General features: G+C 41.2%; 1 protein-coding gene across 1 annotated transcript in view; it reads left to right on the forward strand.

Annotated features, from left to right (window-relative positions):
• Positions 1 to 562: 562 nt before the first annotated feature.
• Positions 563 to 19,905, forward strand: part of TBC1D9 (TBC1 domain family member 9) — a 52,827-nt gene continuing 33,484 nt past the window's right edge. The window contains exons 1-2 of the mRNA XM_074154391.1: positions 563 to 689; positions 15,542 to 15,652. Of these exons, the coding sequence (XP_074010492.1) occupies positions 563 to 689; positions 15,542 to 15,652 (238 nt within the window). The remainder of the gene's footprint in view (positions 690 to 15,541; positions 15,653 to 19,905) is intronic.

Consider the following 19,905-nt stretch of genomic DNA (forward strand, 5'->3'; position numbering starts at 1 on the left):
GCCGTCCCGAGGCAACGGTCCCGCTGAGGCGACAGCCCCCCTCGAGGCGGCGGGCCCCATTGAGGCAACGGCCGCCGCCGCCGCGCGCACGCCGCAGCCCCGCCCCCCTTTCCAGCGCGCGGCGGCCCCGCCCCACCGTGCGCGCAGGTGCGGGCAGCGCGCTCCCGCCTCGCTCCGCCCGGCAGAGCGAGCGGCGGCGCGCGGTGTGCGGGTTCCCGGCGGCTGCGTGCGGGGCGGGCGGGCTGCGGGGCGGCCGCCGCTGATGCCACTGCTGCCCTCCGCGCTGCGGCGGGTGCTGCCGGGGCCGCCGCCCCTGGCCGCTACAGCCGCCCCTCCGCGCCCGGCGCTGGGCGGGTAGGCGGCGGCGGCCGTGGGGGCATGCGGCTGCCGCCCCTCCCACCCTGCGCCCGCCGGTGCCCGCGGGGCTGCGCCGTCCGCCGCCGCGGCGGCCGGGCATGGTGGTGGTGGCGGCAGCGTCGTCTGATGCGGACGGTGCGTGCGTGAGTCACCGCGCCCCGCAGGCGGCCGGCCGGTGGGGCCGGCCTTTGTCTGCGCCGGGAGCATGTGGGTGAACCCCGAGGAGGTGCTGCTGGCGAACGCCCTGTGGGTGACGGAGCGGGCCAACCCCTACTTCATCCTCCAGAGGAGGAAGGGGCACGGAGGCGATGGCGGCGGCGGGGGACTGGCGGGTAAGGACGGCAGCGACCGCGGTCCTGGGGAGGGCAGGGCGGGGCGGGGCCGCGTTTCGCCCCTTCTCCCTCAGCGGCTCCCCCGGGGTGGCGGTAGGTCCCCGCGGGATAGCGGCCCTCGGGGGGCACAGCCGCCGTGGGGCGAGGAGGGGGGGGCTGCAGGGCACCCGCCGCCCTGAGGCGATGATGCCCCCTGAGGCGATGATGCCCCCTGAGGCGACGGCCCCGGGGCGGCGGCTGATGCCGGCTCCGGACGCCGCTGGAGGGCGGCGGGGGCCTCGGGCGCCTCGTTGGCGTTCAGGTGCTGGGCTGTGTGGAATTAAGCCGAGGTTTCCCTGAGGATTTACGTGATCCGGTGCCCGATGCCTTCACTCGTCAGGGTGTGACTTGCTCGGGTTCTCGGAGGATTTTCTTGGACCCCTGACGCTTGCTGTTTCAAATAAGACCAAACTGTAATTCACAAACGCATGCTACGAGAGCAGATTTGCTTCTCCGTATTCTTTGGGATGTCCTTGTAAAGTATGTTCCCTGAATGCTTTGTTTTCGACTGCTGGCAGCTGAATGCTTTTGTAGATGTTTAGGTCATAGACATCTCAGTCTCTGGAATGCTGTGTGTATACATTTGTTGAGACCTTTCATAATTTTTAGGCATTTCTATGAAATTGGAGATACAGAACCCGATGGTGTTACCACCAGTCCTTCTTGAATCCGCAGGAAATAGTCAAACTCGTTCTCAGAAAAGCTGTGGTTTCTTCCTTACCTGCTTGCATCGCAATGAGCTCTTAAAGCTAATCAAAATAAACATATGGACTACATCGATGTTTGGTTCAAGGTCCTGTGCATATTTGCCAGGAGATTAAGTGTTTCTTCAGCCTTCGAATGCTCTATGGACTTGTAAACAATTTATAATCTAAACTAACGCACCAGTGTAAAGTGTGTTTTCACCTAGGCTCTTGACATCTTCAGGCTTCCTCAGTGCTGTATGTTGATAAGCCACCTCATTCTTTCATGAAAAGTGACCAGCAGGCACTCCATATTGGCTCTAGATTTAAAAAAAAAAATTTTTAATCTTTTGAATTACAGACAGTGTTGGCAAATCCGTAAAAAGCATGTCTTGCCTCAGAAGTTCAGCCCTGCTGTATTTACTGAGAAATTCTTTGCAGACTCTCCTTTCATGGATTACCGTCTGGCCTTTTAAGGATTTATTCCTCTACCTTACTGTGGGTGATCTGATAAGGCATTTTTGTACCTTTCTGACTTTTTTATCTTTGAAATAGAGATCATTTGAGATGCCCAGTCAATTTTCCAAACATTTCTCTGTTATTGGGGAAACATTTTGAGAATTTAGGATTTTCTCTTCAACCTGCTTGCGTGGTGCATGTATATCTAAGCCTTCTTGCAGTTGTATGTATAATAGTCTGATTGATGATACCACTGTAAAGATGGAGAGATCACTTCTGAGGATTTAGTCCTTGAGTGGGACTAGGATTCTTAAATGTGCACTCTTTTTTTTTGTGAAGGTCAGATAATCCAGCAGCATTTGGTAGAAGTTCAGAATACAGAAATAGCTCTGACTTTGCTCCTTCATTTTTTCCCTGTTGGAATTTAAGTTTTTGTGCACTGTATCCATTATTTTAGTATGCAAAGTGAATATGATTTAGAATGCAGAAGTTTTATGTGTCTTTTAAAAACTGCTTTCCATGTTGCTTTTATTAGTGTTATCTGCTTTGCCTGGAATTGCAGCTGCTGTGGCATTGAGGTAATAGCAACAAGTAGCTTAATGATTTCTAGGGGTTTTGTTTGTATGGGGAAGAGCTGGAAACAAGTTGTAGGTTTTTTCATTATGTTGCCAGAACTGTACCTAAACAAACACCCATTCCTAGCATGCAGAAAGTTATTAGTGCTGGAGTATTTAAAGGGCTGAATGGGAACTTGTCAGACCTTGCCGTTTTATCACATGGGATTTTGACACAGTGGTCAACAAAAAGTGGGAGAGGAAAGTAGAAAGGGATGTAGAGTGTCCAGGCCACTCCCAGTTTGGTAGGCATGGTAATAAGTAGAACTTATGATTATTTGTTTTTCATGGAAATACTGAAGTTTTACACTGGTTCTTCTAACAGCTGTGGTCTATCCCTTGAGGGCCAAGGCAGGTGAAGGAAGTCAATGGATTGTTCTTGGTAGGTAAAACTGGTTTAAAAACAAGGTATTGAGGGATCAGAATAAATAAATCTGCTGAAACGGTCAACAGGGTACAGTGTTTGCAATAATGATAGCATTTTGGATGACCCTGTGGAAGTTCTGTAGATCATAACGATACCGCTCTCATGACAGAGGTGGAGGTTATGTGACTGAAAGTAAAGGAACAGAAAAAAAAAAAAAGACCTTTTGTGGTTTTTTGATTTATTTGTGTTTTTTTTTCCCCTTAATTGCCCTTTCTGTAGTGACATAATGCTGAAATTTGCTCAGATACAATCTAAAAAGTTAGGCACTCATGAATGTGGTATAAAAATTGGCCTGGTGGCTCTGTGAGAAATCAGATCATGTGTCCTTGAAGTTGACTAGAAACATTGTATGTGAGGTTCTTGTGGTGGGAGTGGTCTGAATTTATATATGCAAGATAGGATGTAAATACAGCTGTGACTTTTCTTGGTGATCTAACTTCTGCTGACTTGTACTCCCTCATTATTGGCTCTTGAAGTCATTTGTCTTAAGTTGTAGAATGACAATTGACTTCCACATTGATGAGGCTATGGGCTTGATGACATGAGATGGCTTCACTATGTAACTTAAGCAGTGGTTGGACAATGAGAAGCATTGATTCTCTGGCATTGCCCTTGGATCTAGGTTTGCTGTGAAACTAACCAGTCAGCAAACTGATCAGGGTTAAGTGTAATGCCCTTCTCTCTGTCAGTAAACATATGAAACTTTGAAGAACTTTAGCTGGGGCGGCACTGTAATGCCATTGCGTTGGCATGCCTGGAGGAAGAGGTAGAGTGCTTTGCCATGGGTTGAACGGCAGTGAGGGGGGAAGGCTGGGGACAGACCTCTTCAGACAGCACTGTGGCTGGATACCGTGACTGTGAAAATGCAGCTGAAGGTTTATGATCACCCTCAAAGTGGCTGCCCGGGTCTCCATGTTACCTGTCCTCCATCACTTACTACCATCCTGTGGACAGAGGTTACCGTCACCAGAGTAGAGTCTAGAAGACTGGATCTTCTACGTCTTTTGATGCATTTCAGTCTAAAAACAAGTTGTATATAGCCTTGGGGGTGGGTGAAAGTAATTCTAGGTGGCTTTATGTGGAAGCAGAGGAGCAGTACTCATGTTACTTGTTCTCCTGGATCCACTCTGGATTCAGCAACCTATTGCAGGAAAAGGAATATCAGTCGCTTTGGGGGAAGGGGTGAAAAAGCAACCCTTTCTGCGCTGTTTCTCTCCTCTTAGCCTTGATTTATGTAACTTGGTTGAACAGAGAAGGCCCTCATTTAAATACTCATTTGGACATTGGAGACATTTTCTCCACTTTAATATTGGATTGTAACAAATTTGAAGCATTAAGGTCTTGTTATGTGTTAGGGCAGTGGCTAATTACCGTGTCCCTAGAAGTCATCTCTGCTAACAAAATGTATGTGATTAGTAGTTTACTTAAGAGATACAGCTTTTCTACTAAGCAGTATGGATCCATTTTTATACTGGATTAAGGCCTGGACTCTTTTAATGATTGTGTCGATGTCAGTACCAGTCACATCAATGCGACTTTCCTTTGTAAGCCTGCCTTAGTTGAAGGGTTGTTCGGGTTCTGTTTACCTTTTTAACAAAAGAAAAATGGGAAAGACTTATAAATAGGATTTAAAATTGGATTTTCATAGCTATTCTGCAAACTGGCATTATCTTGCATCACTGCATTAATCTTCCAGGACAAGACCAAAAAATGTGCTTTTCTGCTTTAGAAGTATTTGATGGTTGGTGAGCTTTTTCTATAATGAAATTGTTTCATGCCTTGCACATAACACCATGCCTGTATTTTGCTTCTGTGTGACCCTCACTCAAGAGTTTCATCTTCCTTTTGTTCACCAACAGGGGAAAAAGTCTTTTCTTTCCTCTTATTAGTTTTCTCAAAGGTGCTGGATGTTTTTAACCCTCTCTCCGTCATACCTGTTCTGCTTCCTGCTTGTCAGCTCCCTTCCCTGGGCAGCCCGATAGTTTGGCCTGTAGGAAATACTTCCTTCTCCAGAGGCAGCCAGTGTGTTACATGGCAACCAGCATCGTGGAGAGAACATGAACCCAGGTCTCTCCCATCATTTGGGCACTGTGCCCTGTATGACCATATCACTTTCATGGATATAGTGATCTTAAACACGTCATAAAGTTTATAAATAACTAGGAGATTCATGGTTTTTGTGTTACTAAGTATATCTTGGATTCTGATGGAACAAATAGGTTAAACTGCTTTCTGTTGTGCTGTGGTAATGCTTGCCAAACTCTTATTTGTAAACAATACTGTAAGGAATTAGTGCGACTAATAGTTGACGGCAGAGCAATGTTTTCACGTAGAGCTTGCGGGAAGAGAGACTGAGGGTGTGGTACGATTAGCTTGTGACTGCTGTGCTCCTTTTGCGTGTCTATGTTTGTGTGTGAAATGGAGATGGAATGCTAAGTAATTTTGTTTAAGATGTTATTGTAATATCTCTTTGAATCCCGAGGCAAATAAATTGTTCTTAGTTTGCAAGAACTGTTTTTAGGAGTGAATTATTTCACAGCTAGGTTACTTATGCTTACAGCTGGGACGGTGCATGTGTGAGAGATTAAGTATGAGTTTGTAAGTCCATGAGATGTTGCTAAAGATGATTCAAATGCTTGAGCAGATGGAAATTTGCTGACTTCTGGTGATAAAAGAAATTGATGAAGTACTATCTTTCTCCCCAGATACTTTTGCAGAAGGGGTTATCACGTAATTTCCACATTGGAAAGGCAGAAAGGAGAGGTTCTGAGCTCGACTGGCTGATGGAAATGTTCAATGTCAAATCTAATGTAATTTTTAATACTGTGACAGTGTTCTAATTCAGAACACTTTTCTGCAGCCTTACTGGACAGCACAATTAGTAGCTCACATTTGGAAGTAAGATTCTATCTTGCTCTCAATTCAGAGGGTTGAGGAAGAGGTTGCTTGAAAACTGGCTTATACTTAAGATTTAGAAAAGCTTTTGGCCAGTATATCATCTGCCTGATGAAAGCATGCTATATGCTTTAACAAACTTGACTCTTTGTCAAATCCAAGGAGTTAGGATTTTACATGTCAAACTTGGTACACTTGAGTAGAAAACATGTTTTCTGACACTTGAAATACAACATTTATCAAAATGCATGCAATTAGCATAACTGACATAAGTGGTCAGCCTATCCATCAGCTTTCTATGTTCATTTTGACTCATGGGGTGGAAGACAGTCTCTTCTGCTCCGCTGTGTCATTTGGTGTTACACCAAATCTGCTCTGATGCTGCTGATCTCGTTAGGATCTGCTGCGGTTGTGTTTGCTTCTTCACACTAGTAGATTTCCACTTCAAGAGGACATGCAGATGTCTAGGGTTGAACTGCTGATTGATTCTCTGGATGGGCTCACCAGCCTTTCTGTTGAATTCCCAGATGCTTTTATGGGTGCTTAATTGGAAAGTGTCTCATTTCCTGCTCAATGCTTCTCTTGATCTCCGGTTCTTACAGGCAATGCACTGTTTGCACAGATACAGTGCCTGAGATGATGCTTGGTGTAGTTCTGCTTTCTGTACTGTAATGCTTCTTGGTCAAAGACTTTCTTTTTTGTCGCTTCATCTTCTGCACTTTGAGTAGTGTGACCCATCAAGGCCTCTGAGCTGAGCTGTCATTTGCCATTTTTGCTTTCTGACATAATGTTGTTACTTGACACATGGAATTCAAGGATGGCCTGCTGTTTCTCCTGAGATCTCTGTTTGTATGAAAACCTGTTGGAAACATCACACAGAATCGCAATATAGTAAGCAATAAATGCCTAGGCCTCTCAGTAATTTTCTGCATTATACCAGAGTTTGTACTGTTTACAGGTTTTCTTTTTATTATTCTCTGGTCCCATGGTGAAAGGTATAGAGAAAGTAGCACTTCTTCACATCAGTTCCCATATTTCCATCACTTCACCGTCTGGTTATGCGTGCCTGTAAGAATATATCATATTTCACAGAGGTTTGGGCCCTTGACAGTTTCAGTTAGAGTTCTGTAGAATTAAAAAGGTTCCACAAGGTATGCCAATATATGCTCAAATGCTTTTGGAAGTTAATTAAAACATATGTATTCTCACATGATTGTTGTTCTTGTAAATATTTGGTATAGGCAGAATCCATTCAGCTTTCTCAGTTCTCCCCTAAGATTTGCGGCCTCTACTTTTTTAATCCTTCATAGTATCGCACGATGTATGGCTTTTTCCTGTAATAGACAGGAGTTGTTGCTGCCACTGACTTCGCTAAAGTATGACAATACGAGGTGTATAAAGGGCTGTAAGCATTTGACTGAAATCATGCTTTTCTTTAGCTCTTTGATCACTAATCATACTTCTGATGTTTGATCAATGTTGATGTTTAGTAATCTGCATTTGCATTTTGCCTTTAAATCTGGTGCTGAGGTGGCCTTAGGTTCTGGAGGACTTCTTCAAAATCTTGCCATTTGTTTTCTTTTCAAAAGAAAGCTTTTAAGTATTTTCTAGGCCTGATTTCTGATTGTTCCTTTTTTCCTGAGGTTTCCAGATAGGGGTTGATGAATTCCTACAACACCAGCAGTCTTAGTTTCAGCTATAAGTTCTTAACGTGTTTCTGGTTCTTTCCTCACAGTGCTGTCTTGTGCTTCCCCTGTGCATTTTCCAGTATTTTACTAGCCAAAGTTCTTGGGATTTTCTGTTCAGCATTATTCCTTTCCCTGGTAAAGTGCCTCCTCTGATAGCTTATTGAAATCTGTTCTATCTGCAGATACTCAGTTAGAACGGTTAGAATTTGATTTTTTTTTTTTTTTTTCCTGAAAATATTGCTTGTCTTCAGATTTAGCTTGTGTTTGACCATGCTGTGCTTCAGGACTGTTCCTTAGTTCAAGCCGAATTTGCTGTGCACACCAGTTCTCAATTTGTAACATTGATTTTGTTGGCTAGATTCATTTTACCATTGTTTTTCTTAGCTTAGCGGTGGTGGTTGCTGGCCCTTGTTTCGTTTTCTTCAATTGCTCATGCTTACTTGATTTGTTCTTTAATCTTATGTGGTTTATCTGAATCTTATGTTGGTGCAGAGATAGTTGATTTAAACTTTGCTTTTGGATGCAATCTTTTTAATTTGCTTGTGCTACTCTGAGAGAATGGGATACTTAAGAAGAATTAGTTTTGAGTGAAATTGAGTGACTTCATCGCTGTTTTGGGCAATGGTACTTGATCATGCTTTTTTTCCTAAGTGTTTTGGGGTATTTTTTTTGTGTAAACATTTACTCATAAGTTTATACCATACATTGAAGGCATTCGTTAACTCCTTCTATATTCTTCTCGCTGTTTCTCCATCATTTCGTATAGTCTGGTGTGATTGACCACAGGTATGAAATTTACTTTCTTCAGGTGCGTGAGATTATTTGTTTGGGTTTTTGTTCAAATATCAATTTCCTCTGTGTTGTAAGCATTCACATACCTGTACCTGTCTATCATGTCCTGTCAGTGCTCATCTCTCTGCTCAGTCTTTTCCTACTTCTGTTAGGTTTTTGTTTCAGGTCAAGTCTAGTGGGTTTGCTTCTGGGAACTTACCGTTTGGACATATTATCGTGTGAGTTTCTGCGCCTGGACATTTCATCATCTGCAAACTGGGCCTCAGTGGAAATAAAGGCAATGCTTTTGCTGTGTGTGTATGTATCTATATGTAGTAATAGATATAGATTGTAATGTACATTCTAGTTTCCTCTCTGTTGAACAACACTAAAATATTTGAAATGTTGCTTGGTAGATAACACTGACAAATGTGGCTACATCTTACAATGATTAGGGCCCTTCAGCTTAGCAGACTGAAATGACAAGAAGTTCTAAAAGGTGAAAGTCTAAACCCAGTCAAATTTAGGTTTGAGTTAAGATACAGATTTTTACAGGGATGCTCACGAGTTGTTTGGACACCTTGCCCAAGTACTGTAGTAGATGGTCAATTGCTGATCACTTTAAGATATTTGGAAGATAATCTTTCATTCACAATTATTAAACTTGAAGGGAGGATGAAAACTTTATCCTTTGTTACTCTTTTATCCTGCAGTAGTCAAGCCAGATCATCACATTGGCCTTCCTGAGCTTCTTTTTAAAGATTAGTGATTCGATTTTCAGTCTTTTTTGTTCATCAGCCTGAAGACATAAAAAGCAAGTACTGTTTTTGCTGCTTGTTTCGCTAAATGTCAGTAGAGTGACAGCACTTCCTCAAAGTCAGTTTCATTGAAGGTGTTTGAAAACTGGTGTGCAAAGGAAGCAGCAGCTGGGCAAATCAGTGCTCTATAAAACTGCCCTGGTAGAAAGAGAGAGCAGCAAAGGCAGGCATTTGGGAAGACTTAACAAATCTTAGGCCTTAATTTCAGAGGAAGAATTTGTTTTTCTTGGTACTGCAGTACATGTCCATACAAGCCAATGCTATATAACCTAAATGGGAAGACAGTTATTAAATAAGTATTTAGAGGTTATTTTGCTTTCGTTTATGTGAATGAACACCTATAAAACAAAATTGTATAACCCTTCATAAAGTTCCAAGGTTGGTGCTTACAATGAAGAGGTTATTTTCATACTTTCGTGACTACTATTACCAGGATTGGTAGTTTAACATGGTAATTATTTGAGTAGTGTATAATATTTACTGTTCATTTAGGCTCTCCCATGAAATGAAATAAAATAGAATCAACCTTCCCCTTTAAAAGGAATTGTCCATAGTATTACCCTTGGAGTTGATTGTTCCTCTAGGTTGAATTTTGACAGGCAAGTAATTGGATGACCTCATCCCGTAATAACAAATGAGAGAGCTAATCACATAAACACGTGGACTGTCTTGAGAAAGAATGGAAGAGTAATGATTCATCATAGTTACTAGGAAAAACAATAGCTTATGCTGTATATTTTAGCTATGTGTTGTTATGAGTTATTGTTTTTATGGTCCAGGAAGTAACACTTAAACATTAGGAAGAGTTTATTCATTGTCCGTGATTTCAATATAAAACTGAATGCTCAGGATGCCAATATGACTTAAGTCGACCCTATGAACTGAGGCTTTCTCAGAAATCAACCGAGGTCTGCAATCCAGATAGGTCCCTTGGATGTTTCAGATTTATGACTGGAGCTCATTATGTGTCCATCTTACTTTAGTGGAAAGAGAAGTGGTCATCAGCACACTTTAAATATTGGGAACTCTTTAAGCAGTATGTGTTTCATTCAGTGTTGGAATGTCACAGTGCCTGTTTTGAAAAATTCTTACTAATGACACATGTGACATGGCAAGTCTTCCTAGTTGTGGTGTTGAGCTCATACACAAATAGGCTGCTTACATCCATGGGACTATTTGAGCGATAGCTCATGAGCATGACTCCAAGAGTCACAGTCTGACCTGTATTAAATCTTCACTCTTTTGGAGAGTATACTTCTGTATTTGCTCTACATGCTAAAAGGATGTATGCTGTTAGTTTAGGCGTTTTTAAGATAAAAATCTCTTAACAGAAGGTGTCTTGAGAGACTGTTAGGCTGTAGACGATATTACTGTAGACCTGGGAGAAGGACGCGTCACGGCAGGGCTCTCCTCAGGAGCCAGGTGAATAACTAACACATGCTAGTCATCTGGCAAGCTGGAAGAGGGGAGGGTGTCCCTGTGTGGCAGTATCAGGCACAACAGTGACACCAACTGCGGAGTGACCTCCTTCCAGCTCTAGGCAAGGTTTGATGCAAGTTGCCTGTGATACTGAAGAATGGATGTTATCACAGGTCACTGGGGTGTACTGAAAGTCTCAGGTCTGCGTGGTTAAAGCTGAATGGGAAGTGTCCCTGTCTGATACTGTCCAGAGCTTTCTGGTTCTGTTTGCTGTGCAGCAAAGCTGTGGCTGCTTTCAGACCTTAAAAGGTCTGAAGTGTCATTATTTATTCTCATTCACAAACAGTAAATAAATTGGCTTTGGTGTTTTAGTAAGGTGGGCCAAATGTAATATATAATCCAGGTCTCCACTCTTGAATATGTAATCCCATTTAGTTTGAGAACCTGTGTGTTTTAGCAGGTAAAAACTGCAGGCTCACATACATAATCATAAGATTACTGTCAGGGGGACTGTAGAAAGGTGATAAAGACTACTTGACCTTTGTATGTGTTTGATTTAAATCAAAGCGTGACATTTTGTGAAAGAGGGTTACTGTTTGTCAGTAAGAAAATCCTTTTGTAATAAAAATGACTGTTTATATGTAAGGTGCATAAGCTTTCTTTTCCTTTAAAAACATTAGTAATTGATGGTTTTTGCAAAGAAACTTGCAAATTCCTATGACAGATAAAAAAATATAATTAGTTATATTTTAAAAGGAAGAAAAGAAAGAGGGAGAAATATTCCTGCAGCAAAGATCTATGCCACGGATATCCAAACAGCTGAAAACATTGTGGCATATTACAGGCATTTGATTCCATATATTCTAAAGTGCGTGTGTTTTCGCTGGTGGTAACTTACAATGTACCAAGTTGATTCTACTACAGGTCATTACCTTGATTTCATTGCCATTTGTGGGCAACTTGTGATCTGTCAGGACTGTAAGCCATCTGGAATGCTGGTCTCCAAAGAGCAGAGCGTGCAGTGGTGCTTGGAAGAGTCTTAACCGGCTGAATCAATTGGCTTAGTTTTCAAGTCAAGATGACCTACTTTCTGGAAAATATCCTTCGGGCAGGTACAAATTATTTGGCTTAAAGAGGGTCTTGTGTTATGCAGGAGGTCAGGCTTCATGTGGTCGTAATCCTTTTTAGCATAAAGCAGTTTGAAAATTGGCTGCTAATGTAAGGATACAAGTACAGTACATCATAATTTAACGCATGAATACAGATTACCAATCTGTATACTTTGTGCAATAGTTATAGGCTCCCGCTCCAGTGTACAACTAAACGTGAGGCACAGTGGTCAGATAAGTAAAATGTAGTATGATTTCTTCCTTCAGCATAAATTGCATCAAGTAACCGAACCCCTTTCCAGTAATACCCTCTAGTGCATTGTGTGTCCTTCCAGTAACATGATGCAAGTGCAATTGCCCAGGCCCCCTAGCCAGTTGTGGCTTTGTATTCCTTGGTTTCAGATGTTACACTTCACTGCTTTTCCTCTGCTAATACCCATGTTTTACAGAAAAGAAATAATATATTGAACAATTTTCTGGACCTTTGCTTTAGAATTCAAGTTTGTGAAAGAGGAAGCTGACTTTATTCAAAAAGTTGTATCAAACAAAATGAAGGCATTATCCCTCCCTTTTCCCCTCCTGCCCCCATATATAGGTATGGTTGCCCTAGACATTTGGCATGCGTGTCTGACAGGACTGTTCCTCAATATAAGGTTACTTGTGCTTGAGTGCCTTCAGGATTGGGGCAGCCATCAGTTAGCCAAATGCTAATCCCACAGACTTTAACACATACTTTAAACCTTTGCTCGTGGAAACTGCTCACTTAAACAAAGGCTTGCAGATTTAGTATGCTTGCATTGGGAATTTCTTCCCTTATTTCACTATTTAGTCAGAAACCTGATGAAATAATGGGAAAAAAATTTGCAATCAGTATAGTCACATGATTTGATGCCTGAATAATTCACTGGCTCTTGCCCAAGGACCAGTCAAATCTAAGGAATATGATTCTTTGTTGCCTGTTCTGTTTCTATAGAAATTTTTGGTTACTTCTTAATCAAGTCTCAAAAGGTACTTGCTATATGAAGAATTAATGAACAGTATTAAAATAAATTGTTGGTTTTGGTTTTAGCTGTTTTTTTAAAATTTTATTATGAACATGTAGAAATTCCTCAGAGAGATTATCATTTTGAGCTGTTGTGATTTCATTCTGGTTGCATCATGTCTGCATTACAAAAACAAATTAAACAAAAAGAAAAAAACATGCAAACCTGAAAAACCATCACTGACCTACAGTGGGAAGTGGAACAGTTCCTGAAGGACAGCAATTGGGGGTATTGCGTGATTGCAAGAGTAAATATTAATTTGCTTTAATATATATAAGAACACATAAATTATTTTTAAATATCACATGTATAATCTCTCAAAACAGCTATTTCATTATATAAGTAAATTTTACCATGTGTTGCAATTATCTTGATAAGCTAGACCTTGAATTTCCATGGGGTCTTCTGGAGTTCTGTGAATATTCTTCCTTTAACCTCACTGCATGGATATTTCTGCAACCTGTTTCCATTGCTGAAAAGGCACTGGGCAACTCCTGCTTACTGTATCAGTGGAAAATACTCTTTCTGTCTCTCACTTTTCTTAACTCTCGTCTTTGTTTCAGTGCTGGCTAGTCTCTTTTGGGTTTGTTTTTTTTTTTTTTTATATAGTGTTCTCCACATTTTTCAAATACACTTCTCTACACCCTCTTGAATACGCTTTTTTCTGTTTGGTGGGACAGGGGGATGTTCCTCTCCTATCTCCCATATCTCAGGGAGAAGGAGGTAGGATGGGAAGCTCCTCTTAGCTTGGTGTTGCTGCACAGGTTGGTAGGTTTGTTCTTGCTCCCTGATCTTACCTGTGTATCCCAGTTTTTACAGCTGCAGTGCCCTCCTGGAACTAGTGGCAGGATTGGTTGGCAGGACCACCCACACACCAACAGATTTGGAAATACAGCAGGAGGAGAGAAACAAGCATATTTTTAAAGATTACAGGGACTTAACAGTGTATCTGTATCTCAGAGAAGATTACGTTTGGCTAACATACAACTTTATTTAGATATTACATCATGCCTATTGCTTATTTAGTGCTGTCAGTAGCCACGTGAAGCTAGAAAGCATGAAGAATCTTTGGCATAAGTCTTGCTACATGTTTTCAGCAAACCCAGATGATTAATGCAGTGTAGTCTCTGGCTTGGTCTGCACTCCAGCAATACTCTTGAGCTTACTAGCAGCTTTAAGCATTTGAGGATCTCTGCCCATGGTTGAAGCACACATGCTTTCTGGACCAGGTCCATTCTGGTTTTGTGAAGTTAGAATGGAGAGTGCGTTTAACAGAAAAAGAAAGTTTAAAGAAACATAACCTTCTTCAGTCTCCTGAGCTTGAAAGGAGTCGAGGTGTATCTAGGAAGGCTGGTGGAGGAGTGGTCGGGGCAGCTTGTCAGTGTACACCAGTAATCAAAATGCATGAGATATGAAGGTTTAAGATGGCAATGGGAACAACTAAAGCTAGTTAGACTAATGAACGTTGGGATATTTTACATTAATATTTTGTGTTCATATCCTATAATCAGTAGGTAGCTCTCTAACACTGCTTACTAATGACCTGATGTTGTGTTCAGACTTGTTTCTCTTGTATTTCAGAATTCTTGGGTTAAGAAGTGGTGGATATTAATGCATCAGGCAGGAAGAGATTACATTCGGTCTATGAAGATCTGCATAAAACAATGCAAACAAAAAACATAGAATGGGGGAATACAAAATCACTGATAGGTGGGGTAATTCCAAGTAGCAGTTTCAGTTCGGATTTAAGGGATGTGCTAAGATGGAAAATAGGTAGTGCTTTTATATTGTTGTGATGCATAAAGCAAATCTGAAAGAAGAACAGCAAGGGAAGCAGTCTTCTGTACCAGTTATCACAGTGCAGAATGAGGAACTAATGAAACTATGACAGTAAATGATGATAACAGCCACTTAAAAGGAGTAGAGGATATCAACAGGAGTGTTTTAGAATAGGGTTTTTTTGTGCATGCAGTTTATTTCAGCTGTTTAAAAAAACCTAATTTCTACCCCAATAAATATTTGCAGGGAAAAAAAAAAACTTTGAAAGTTCATCCATCTGTTTTCAATACATGAATTTGCTGAGAATTTCAATATGGGAATTTAAATCTGACATCTCTGCAGGGGAGATAAAAATTCTTTGTGGAGGTGAAAAGGGGGAAAACTTTTACCTCTTAAAAATAAATAGCTTTTCTTGTGGGAGATGGTTTGGGGGGGGTTAGCATTTTTTTGTGTGTGTGATAGGATCTAGAATTTGTGGAAATATAGTTAGGACTTACTGGGAGCATTTGGTATGCAACTGTTGGTGGCCCCCTCAGTAGCAAAGAATTTTCAAAGCTACTTTGGGAAAACAGTATGGCTTTGTCTTTTTCCATATCCTTTCAGCTGAGAAAAAGCTTGACTGTTAGGCATTTTGATCCTTTCTACCCTAAAGAATCAGACCACTAAGTAGCATAATTATTTTTGCTTGGAAGTCTTAGTTTTTCCTAGCTGACGTTTGACGTTTTGGTGTATTGTCTGGGGGTTTTTGTTGGTGTTTTGTGCTCCCCTGTCCCCCAGGGCTTTAACAGTATATGAAACACAGGAAAAAATTAAACAACTTTTAAACATGGTTTTATAAAACAACTACCTTCTGCTTTGCTTCAATTCGTCTGCCTTTATGCTAGAATCAATGTATAGTGAAGAGCTGAAGTATTGTTGAACTGAAGATTTTTCCCGGTTAAGTCGCTTTCCCTGCTTACAACATGAGGCAACAAGTGTGGGGATGAATATATAGGTCTGCATTTTGCTCTGGAGGGTGAAATGGAAGGGGGGAGGGCTGCTATGCCCCCTCCTGTGGGATCTTAGATGATCCATCACTGTGTATTCATCAGAATTTCATGTTCCATAGGTCTCCTTGTGGGTACTCTGGATGTCGTGTTGGACTCCAGTGCCAGAGTGGCACCATATCGAATCCTCTACCAAGCACCAGACTCCTTGGTCTATTGGACTATTGCCTGTGGTAAGAACAAACATACTGATGTGTGGATTTTTATTCTTCCTGCATGCTGTGTCACATAACTAACAGAGCATCCTGCCTGCTGAGCACAGTCATTTCAGGACAAATAAATGGGTCAGGATGAAAACCTGCTCTAGTGGTTAAATGAAGAAGCTCCAGAACTTCTAATACTCGGACCATGAAGGCATATGTGTATGCGTTATTCACGACGACTGAGTAAAACCAGAGATGGCCATGGAGCCAGGGACAGAAGCCTCTGTTATTTCCCACCTTTCATCTCTCAAAGATGTTCCCAAACAAGCAGTCTATTATCAGTCCCTCCTACTTGCATGATCATCTTCATGCCTGTGGCTCACTCCTACAGCAATTCTTAGTACTTAAAAATTCAACGAGGTGGTAGCTAGTTTAGAGTTAAAGAAGTTGATAATTTGTTACATGAAATAGGATTTTTGCATGTATTGGATCCTGTAAATACTAAATGCTTATTTCTGTGGTCAAGTGCCTATTGCAAGAAGCATAAAGCAGTATGTAGTTTGTCTCTGGTTCTGTTTGCTGGCTCTGAAAATAGTGTCTGAAGCTGAATGCAGAAGGTTGAGGTTATTTAGCTTTGATTGGCCAAGCTTGTAAGGTCAGATCTTCAGTTTGATAGTATTGCTTTTCAATCTTAGCAAATGGAAACTTGTGAATGCAGTTCCTATAGCTCTAAAGTTTCAAACACTGTTTTAGGCAGCGGCCAGAACTCTGTTCATTTGAAAGAAAATTGAAAAAGAGGACAAATGAGAAGTGCATACGTGCCTGTCATCTCTATAATAAACTGGTAACTTCCAGCACACCCAACGCTGCCTGACATTCAAAAATACTATTTAATGAAGCTGTAGACTTCTGGCCTAACAGTGCCCTCTCACCTGTGCCTATTCTCCCAAATAAAATTTGACATTTAGATTATTTGGATGACTTTTCTTCTAGACAAATCCTCTCTCTTGAGAAGGGAAGAGGAGGAGGAATGGATGAAGGTTAGCCATAGATCTAGTAATTTTAGCAGTTCAAAGCAGGCTCTATTCTTATGAGCATATGATTTGTGTGTCTGACAAAGGTGGTATCAAAGCTGTGTCATGTTCTGAATCCAGTAGGAAGATTTTTAATAGCTCATCTTAGCACAAGTATTTCTTGCTACTTTTAGAATCACAGAATGGTTAGAGTTGGAAGGGACCTTAAAGATCATTGAGTTCCAATGGAGATCCATTTAGTTTTGATGGTATCAGACCTAAAAAAAGGCATTGATTTAAACAGCTGGTTTTCCCTCTACACCTAGTATTACCAACTCATTGAAGGTTTTAAAATTCACATAACATAATTTGCCTTTAGTGACAGCTAACAGTAAAAATGAATGTTAATGAAATTGTCAATATTGTGAAGGTCGTTTCTAAATCTTCATTTAACTGCTTGCTTTGTATTGTCACCTACTCTGCTGTAACCATAAATAATGGGACCTTGCATGTCAGCTTTTCATGGATCTCAGTCATGAGAAAGAAGGGTAAAAGTACTTGCCAGTGCGTTTGCACTATTTGTGCACAAGCAGAAGTAGTTGCAAGTGCACATACAATCTCTTCTTTCCTTCATCCAAATGTCAGTATGCAGCAATTTATAAGCACATCTCTCCCATAAACTTGAAAGGGAGCAATCGTGGGTGCAAATTTTCTTGCTGTTTGCAGACTCCCTTCCAAATAAAATAACACATCACAAAGCTCTCAACAAAATAGTGTTTCTTCAAAGGCACTCGTACTGTGCACATATTCAGAAATGAATTTTTAAGACTTTGGAAATAGCCCATGTGACTTTTCTGTAAGTGAATTTTCAGGATTTTTTGCATCACACCTATAGATTATTACTATAATTTTATACCCGCAATGTGTGCCCTCAGCTAATCAGGGGCACAAAATTGAAAGCAGATCAGTTACAGCTCCAGAATAAACGAATGTACCATATGTGTAGAAATTTATGATGCTGCTGAACTGTGAGGGTTTTGTTTCTCTTCTGTGACAGAGACTGCAGGTTATATGTAAAAATACAGTACTCTGTTTATATTTAAGCATGCTCTTCAATTATCAATCTTAACCCTAATTGAAATTGCTGAAGTAGTTAATGTATAGATCTGTGTTTCCATTTTGTGGAGAGGTTCTTGAATTTTTAGTCTCCTCATATCTAGCTGGTTGATTGGCTTAATTGTTTTTATTAAATTATAAGACTGCATAAGCTTAGTCTTGTCACCAGAGGGGAATAGCATGACTCTGCCAGGGAGGTAAAATTTTGCAGAGACCAAATTATTTGTCTATGGAACCTTGAAGCTGAGAGTCCAGTGTTGCCTAAGGCTCTGCACTGTGGTTATTTTATGAATTGGCAACTAAAGCAGTTCCTTCTGAACTGATCAAGGTTACTGTTATACAGGTTACTAAGGGATTTGACTGCATTTAGCTGTGCAACTCTGATTTGTCCTGCATTGTACAGCTGTCCCTCCCTGCTCCTCTAGGAGTAGACTGATGGTTGGTTGGTACTTGTAATCTCTTGTTTTTTCAGGAATTTATCATATTTTCCTCTGCCTTCCATAAAGCAATAATCTCTGTCTTCAGTAAGTGGCTATACAGAGCGACTGGAAGAAGCGTGACTCTTTCCTGGTTCATTCATGCTGCATGACATTTGGTCTTGTTCTGTACAAGACTATTCAGAGGGTAAAAAGTAATCCAATGGGTTTTGCTTGCTCTAAAATGGCTATTTAGGTTATGTTTAGACCCCAGATTTGTTTATAATTCATTTTGGATATGAATTTTCTTGAGTATTAACTCTACTGATCTATGCTGCATGAGAACACTAAGTGGTAGATCTGAGGCTTTATAGCTCTGTAAAGGAGGCTTGTTAACAGCACTTACTTCAGTGCAGTGTGTTGTGTTGAACATGTCACGGGTTAGAGTTCTGTCTACTGAACTATACTGGAAAGATGTTATTGACAACTTTTCAAGAACAGTTTTAAGCATATTAATTTTTTGTTGGCCTAGAAATTCAAAATGCGATCTGCCTTGCATACTGTAATAGTCCTTCTGTGTCACGTGTCAGTGGCCCAGTCTGCTAGGGCTCAATTTACAGGGGGAGGAAAGCGATGGTATGTCAACTGTGTTTGTAAATGAACAACTGTTTTTTAGATCCTTCTCCACCTATAAAAAGTCATTCTTACTATAGCTTTTTGTGTTGTTCAGATGTAGAACCATTGCTGTAGGGGTTTTGTGGCAATGGTAACTATATGCATTTTCCACAGAAGGTTCTAAATCTGTGTTTCACATGTGAAAAAAATGAATTGTGCATTATTTTGAAGTATTTGCAAATTTTTTACATGCCTTGGAAAAGGTTTTCAGAAAAGCCCTCATGCTTTGGTTAACAAAGCTACAAGTTTTAGTTAGAGTGCTGTTGAGTTTACCAGCCGTAACTATTTCCTTCTCCCACTGTGCACAAATTGAGGTTTTGCCAGTCCACTCCCAAACCTGCCAATACTGGCAAGAAAACTTTAGGCTCCCTCAAGTGTTACAGGTTGTCTTGCAGTGCATTCTGTTAAGGGCAGCAGTTCAGGTTGACTAATAGGTATCTCAGGTAAGTATCTACTTGGAAGAGAAGACTGAACAGCCTCAACAGCTGTCTCAAGTTAAGCCATTCCTGTTCCTCAGTCACAGACTGAAATGATACTGAGATCATACTTCTGAGTGTGTATGAAAGCATGTTTATATGAGTTGTTAATTTTCTTCTCAGTCCTGAACTCTTTCACAGTCCCTCTGTACCTTCGCCCCTTACCTTAGACAAACCAACCCAGATGCTAGAAACCTAACCTTGGCACCCAGAGAAATCCCCACGTTGCTCATGCATCTGCTGGGCAATTGCCCCTTCTCATCCTCTCTCCAGCACCATGCATCCTTCCTCCATCCAGCTCTTCTGGTCTGGACTTCCCTTAGTTATCCAACTTCTGTTTAACACATTTACTAGTTTCCTCCCTGAAGACTGAGGAGAATAGCTCAGTCTACCAAGGATGCTGGCCAGCATTACACCATTTCAGCCATGGAGCACACCATAAGCTGAGGCTACCATTTAGATGAAGGGAAGGAGCAATTAGTATGCCTTGAAGCTATTTCCCCTTTTATTTCCTGGCGGTCTCGAGGGCTCTATATTCCAAAGTGCTGTGGTTTAACAGTTACATGTGGTTTTTTTCCTTCCCTGAG

Source organism: Numenius arquata, chromosome 10 (genome assembly GCF_964106895.1).
Source record: "Numenius arquata chromosome 10, bNumArq3.hap1.1, whole genome shotgun sequence".
Classification (NCBI taxonomy): Eukaryota; Metazoa; Chordata; class Aves; order Charadriiformes; family Scolopacidae; genus Numenius; species Numenius arquata.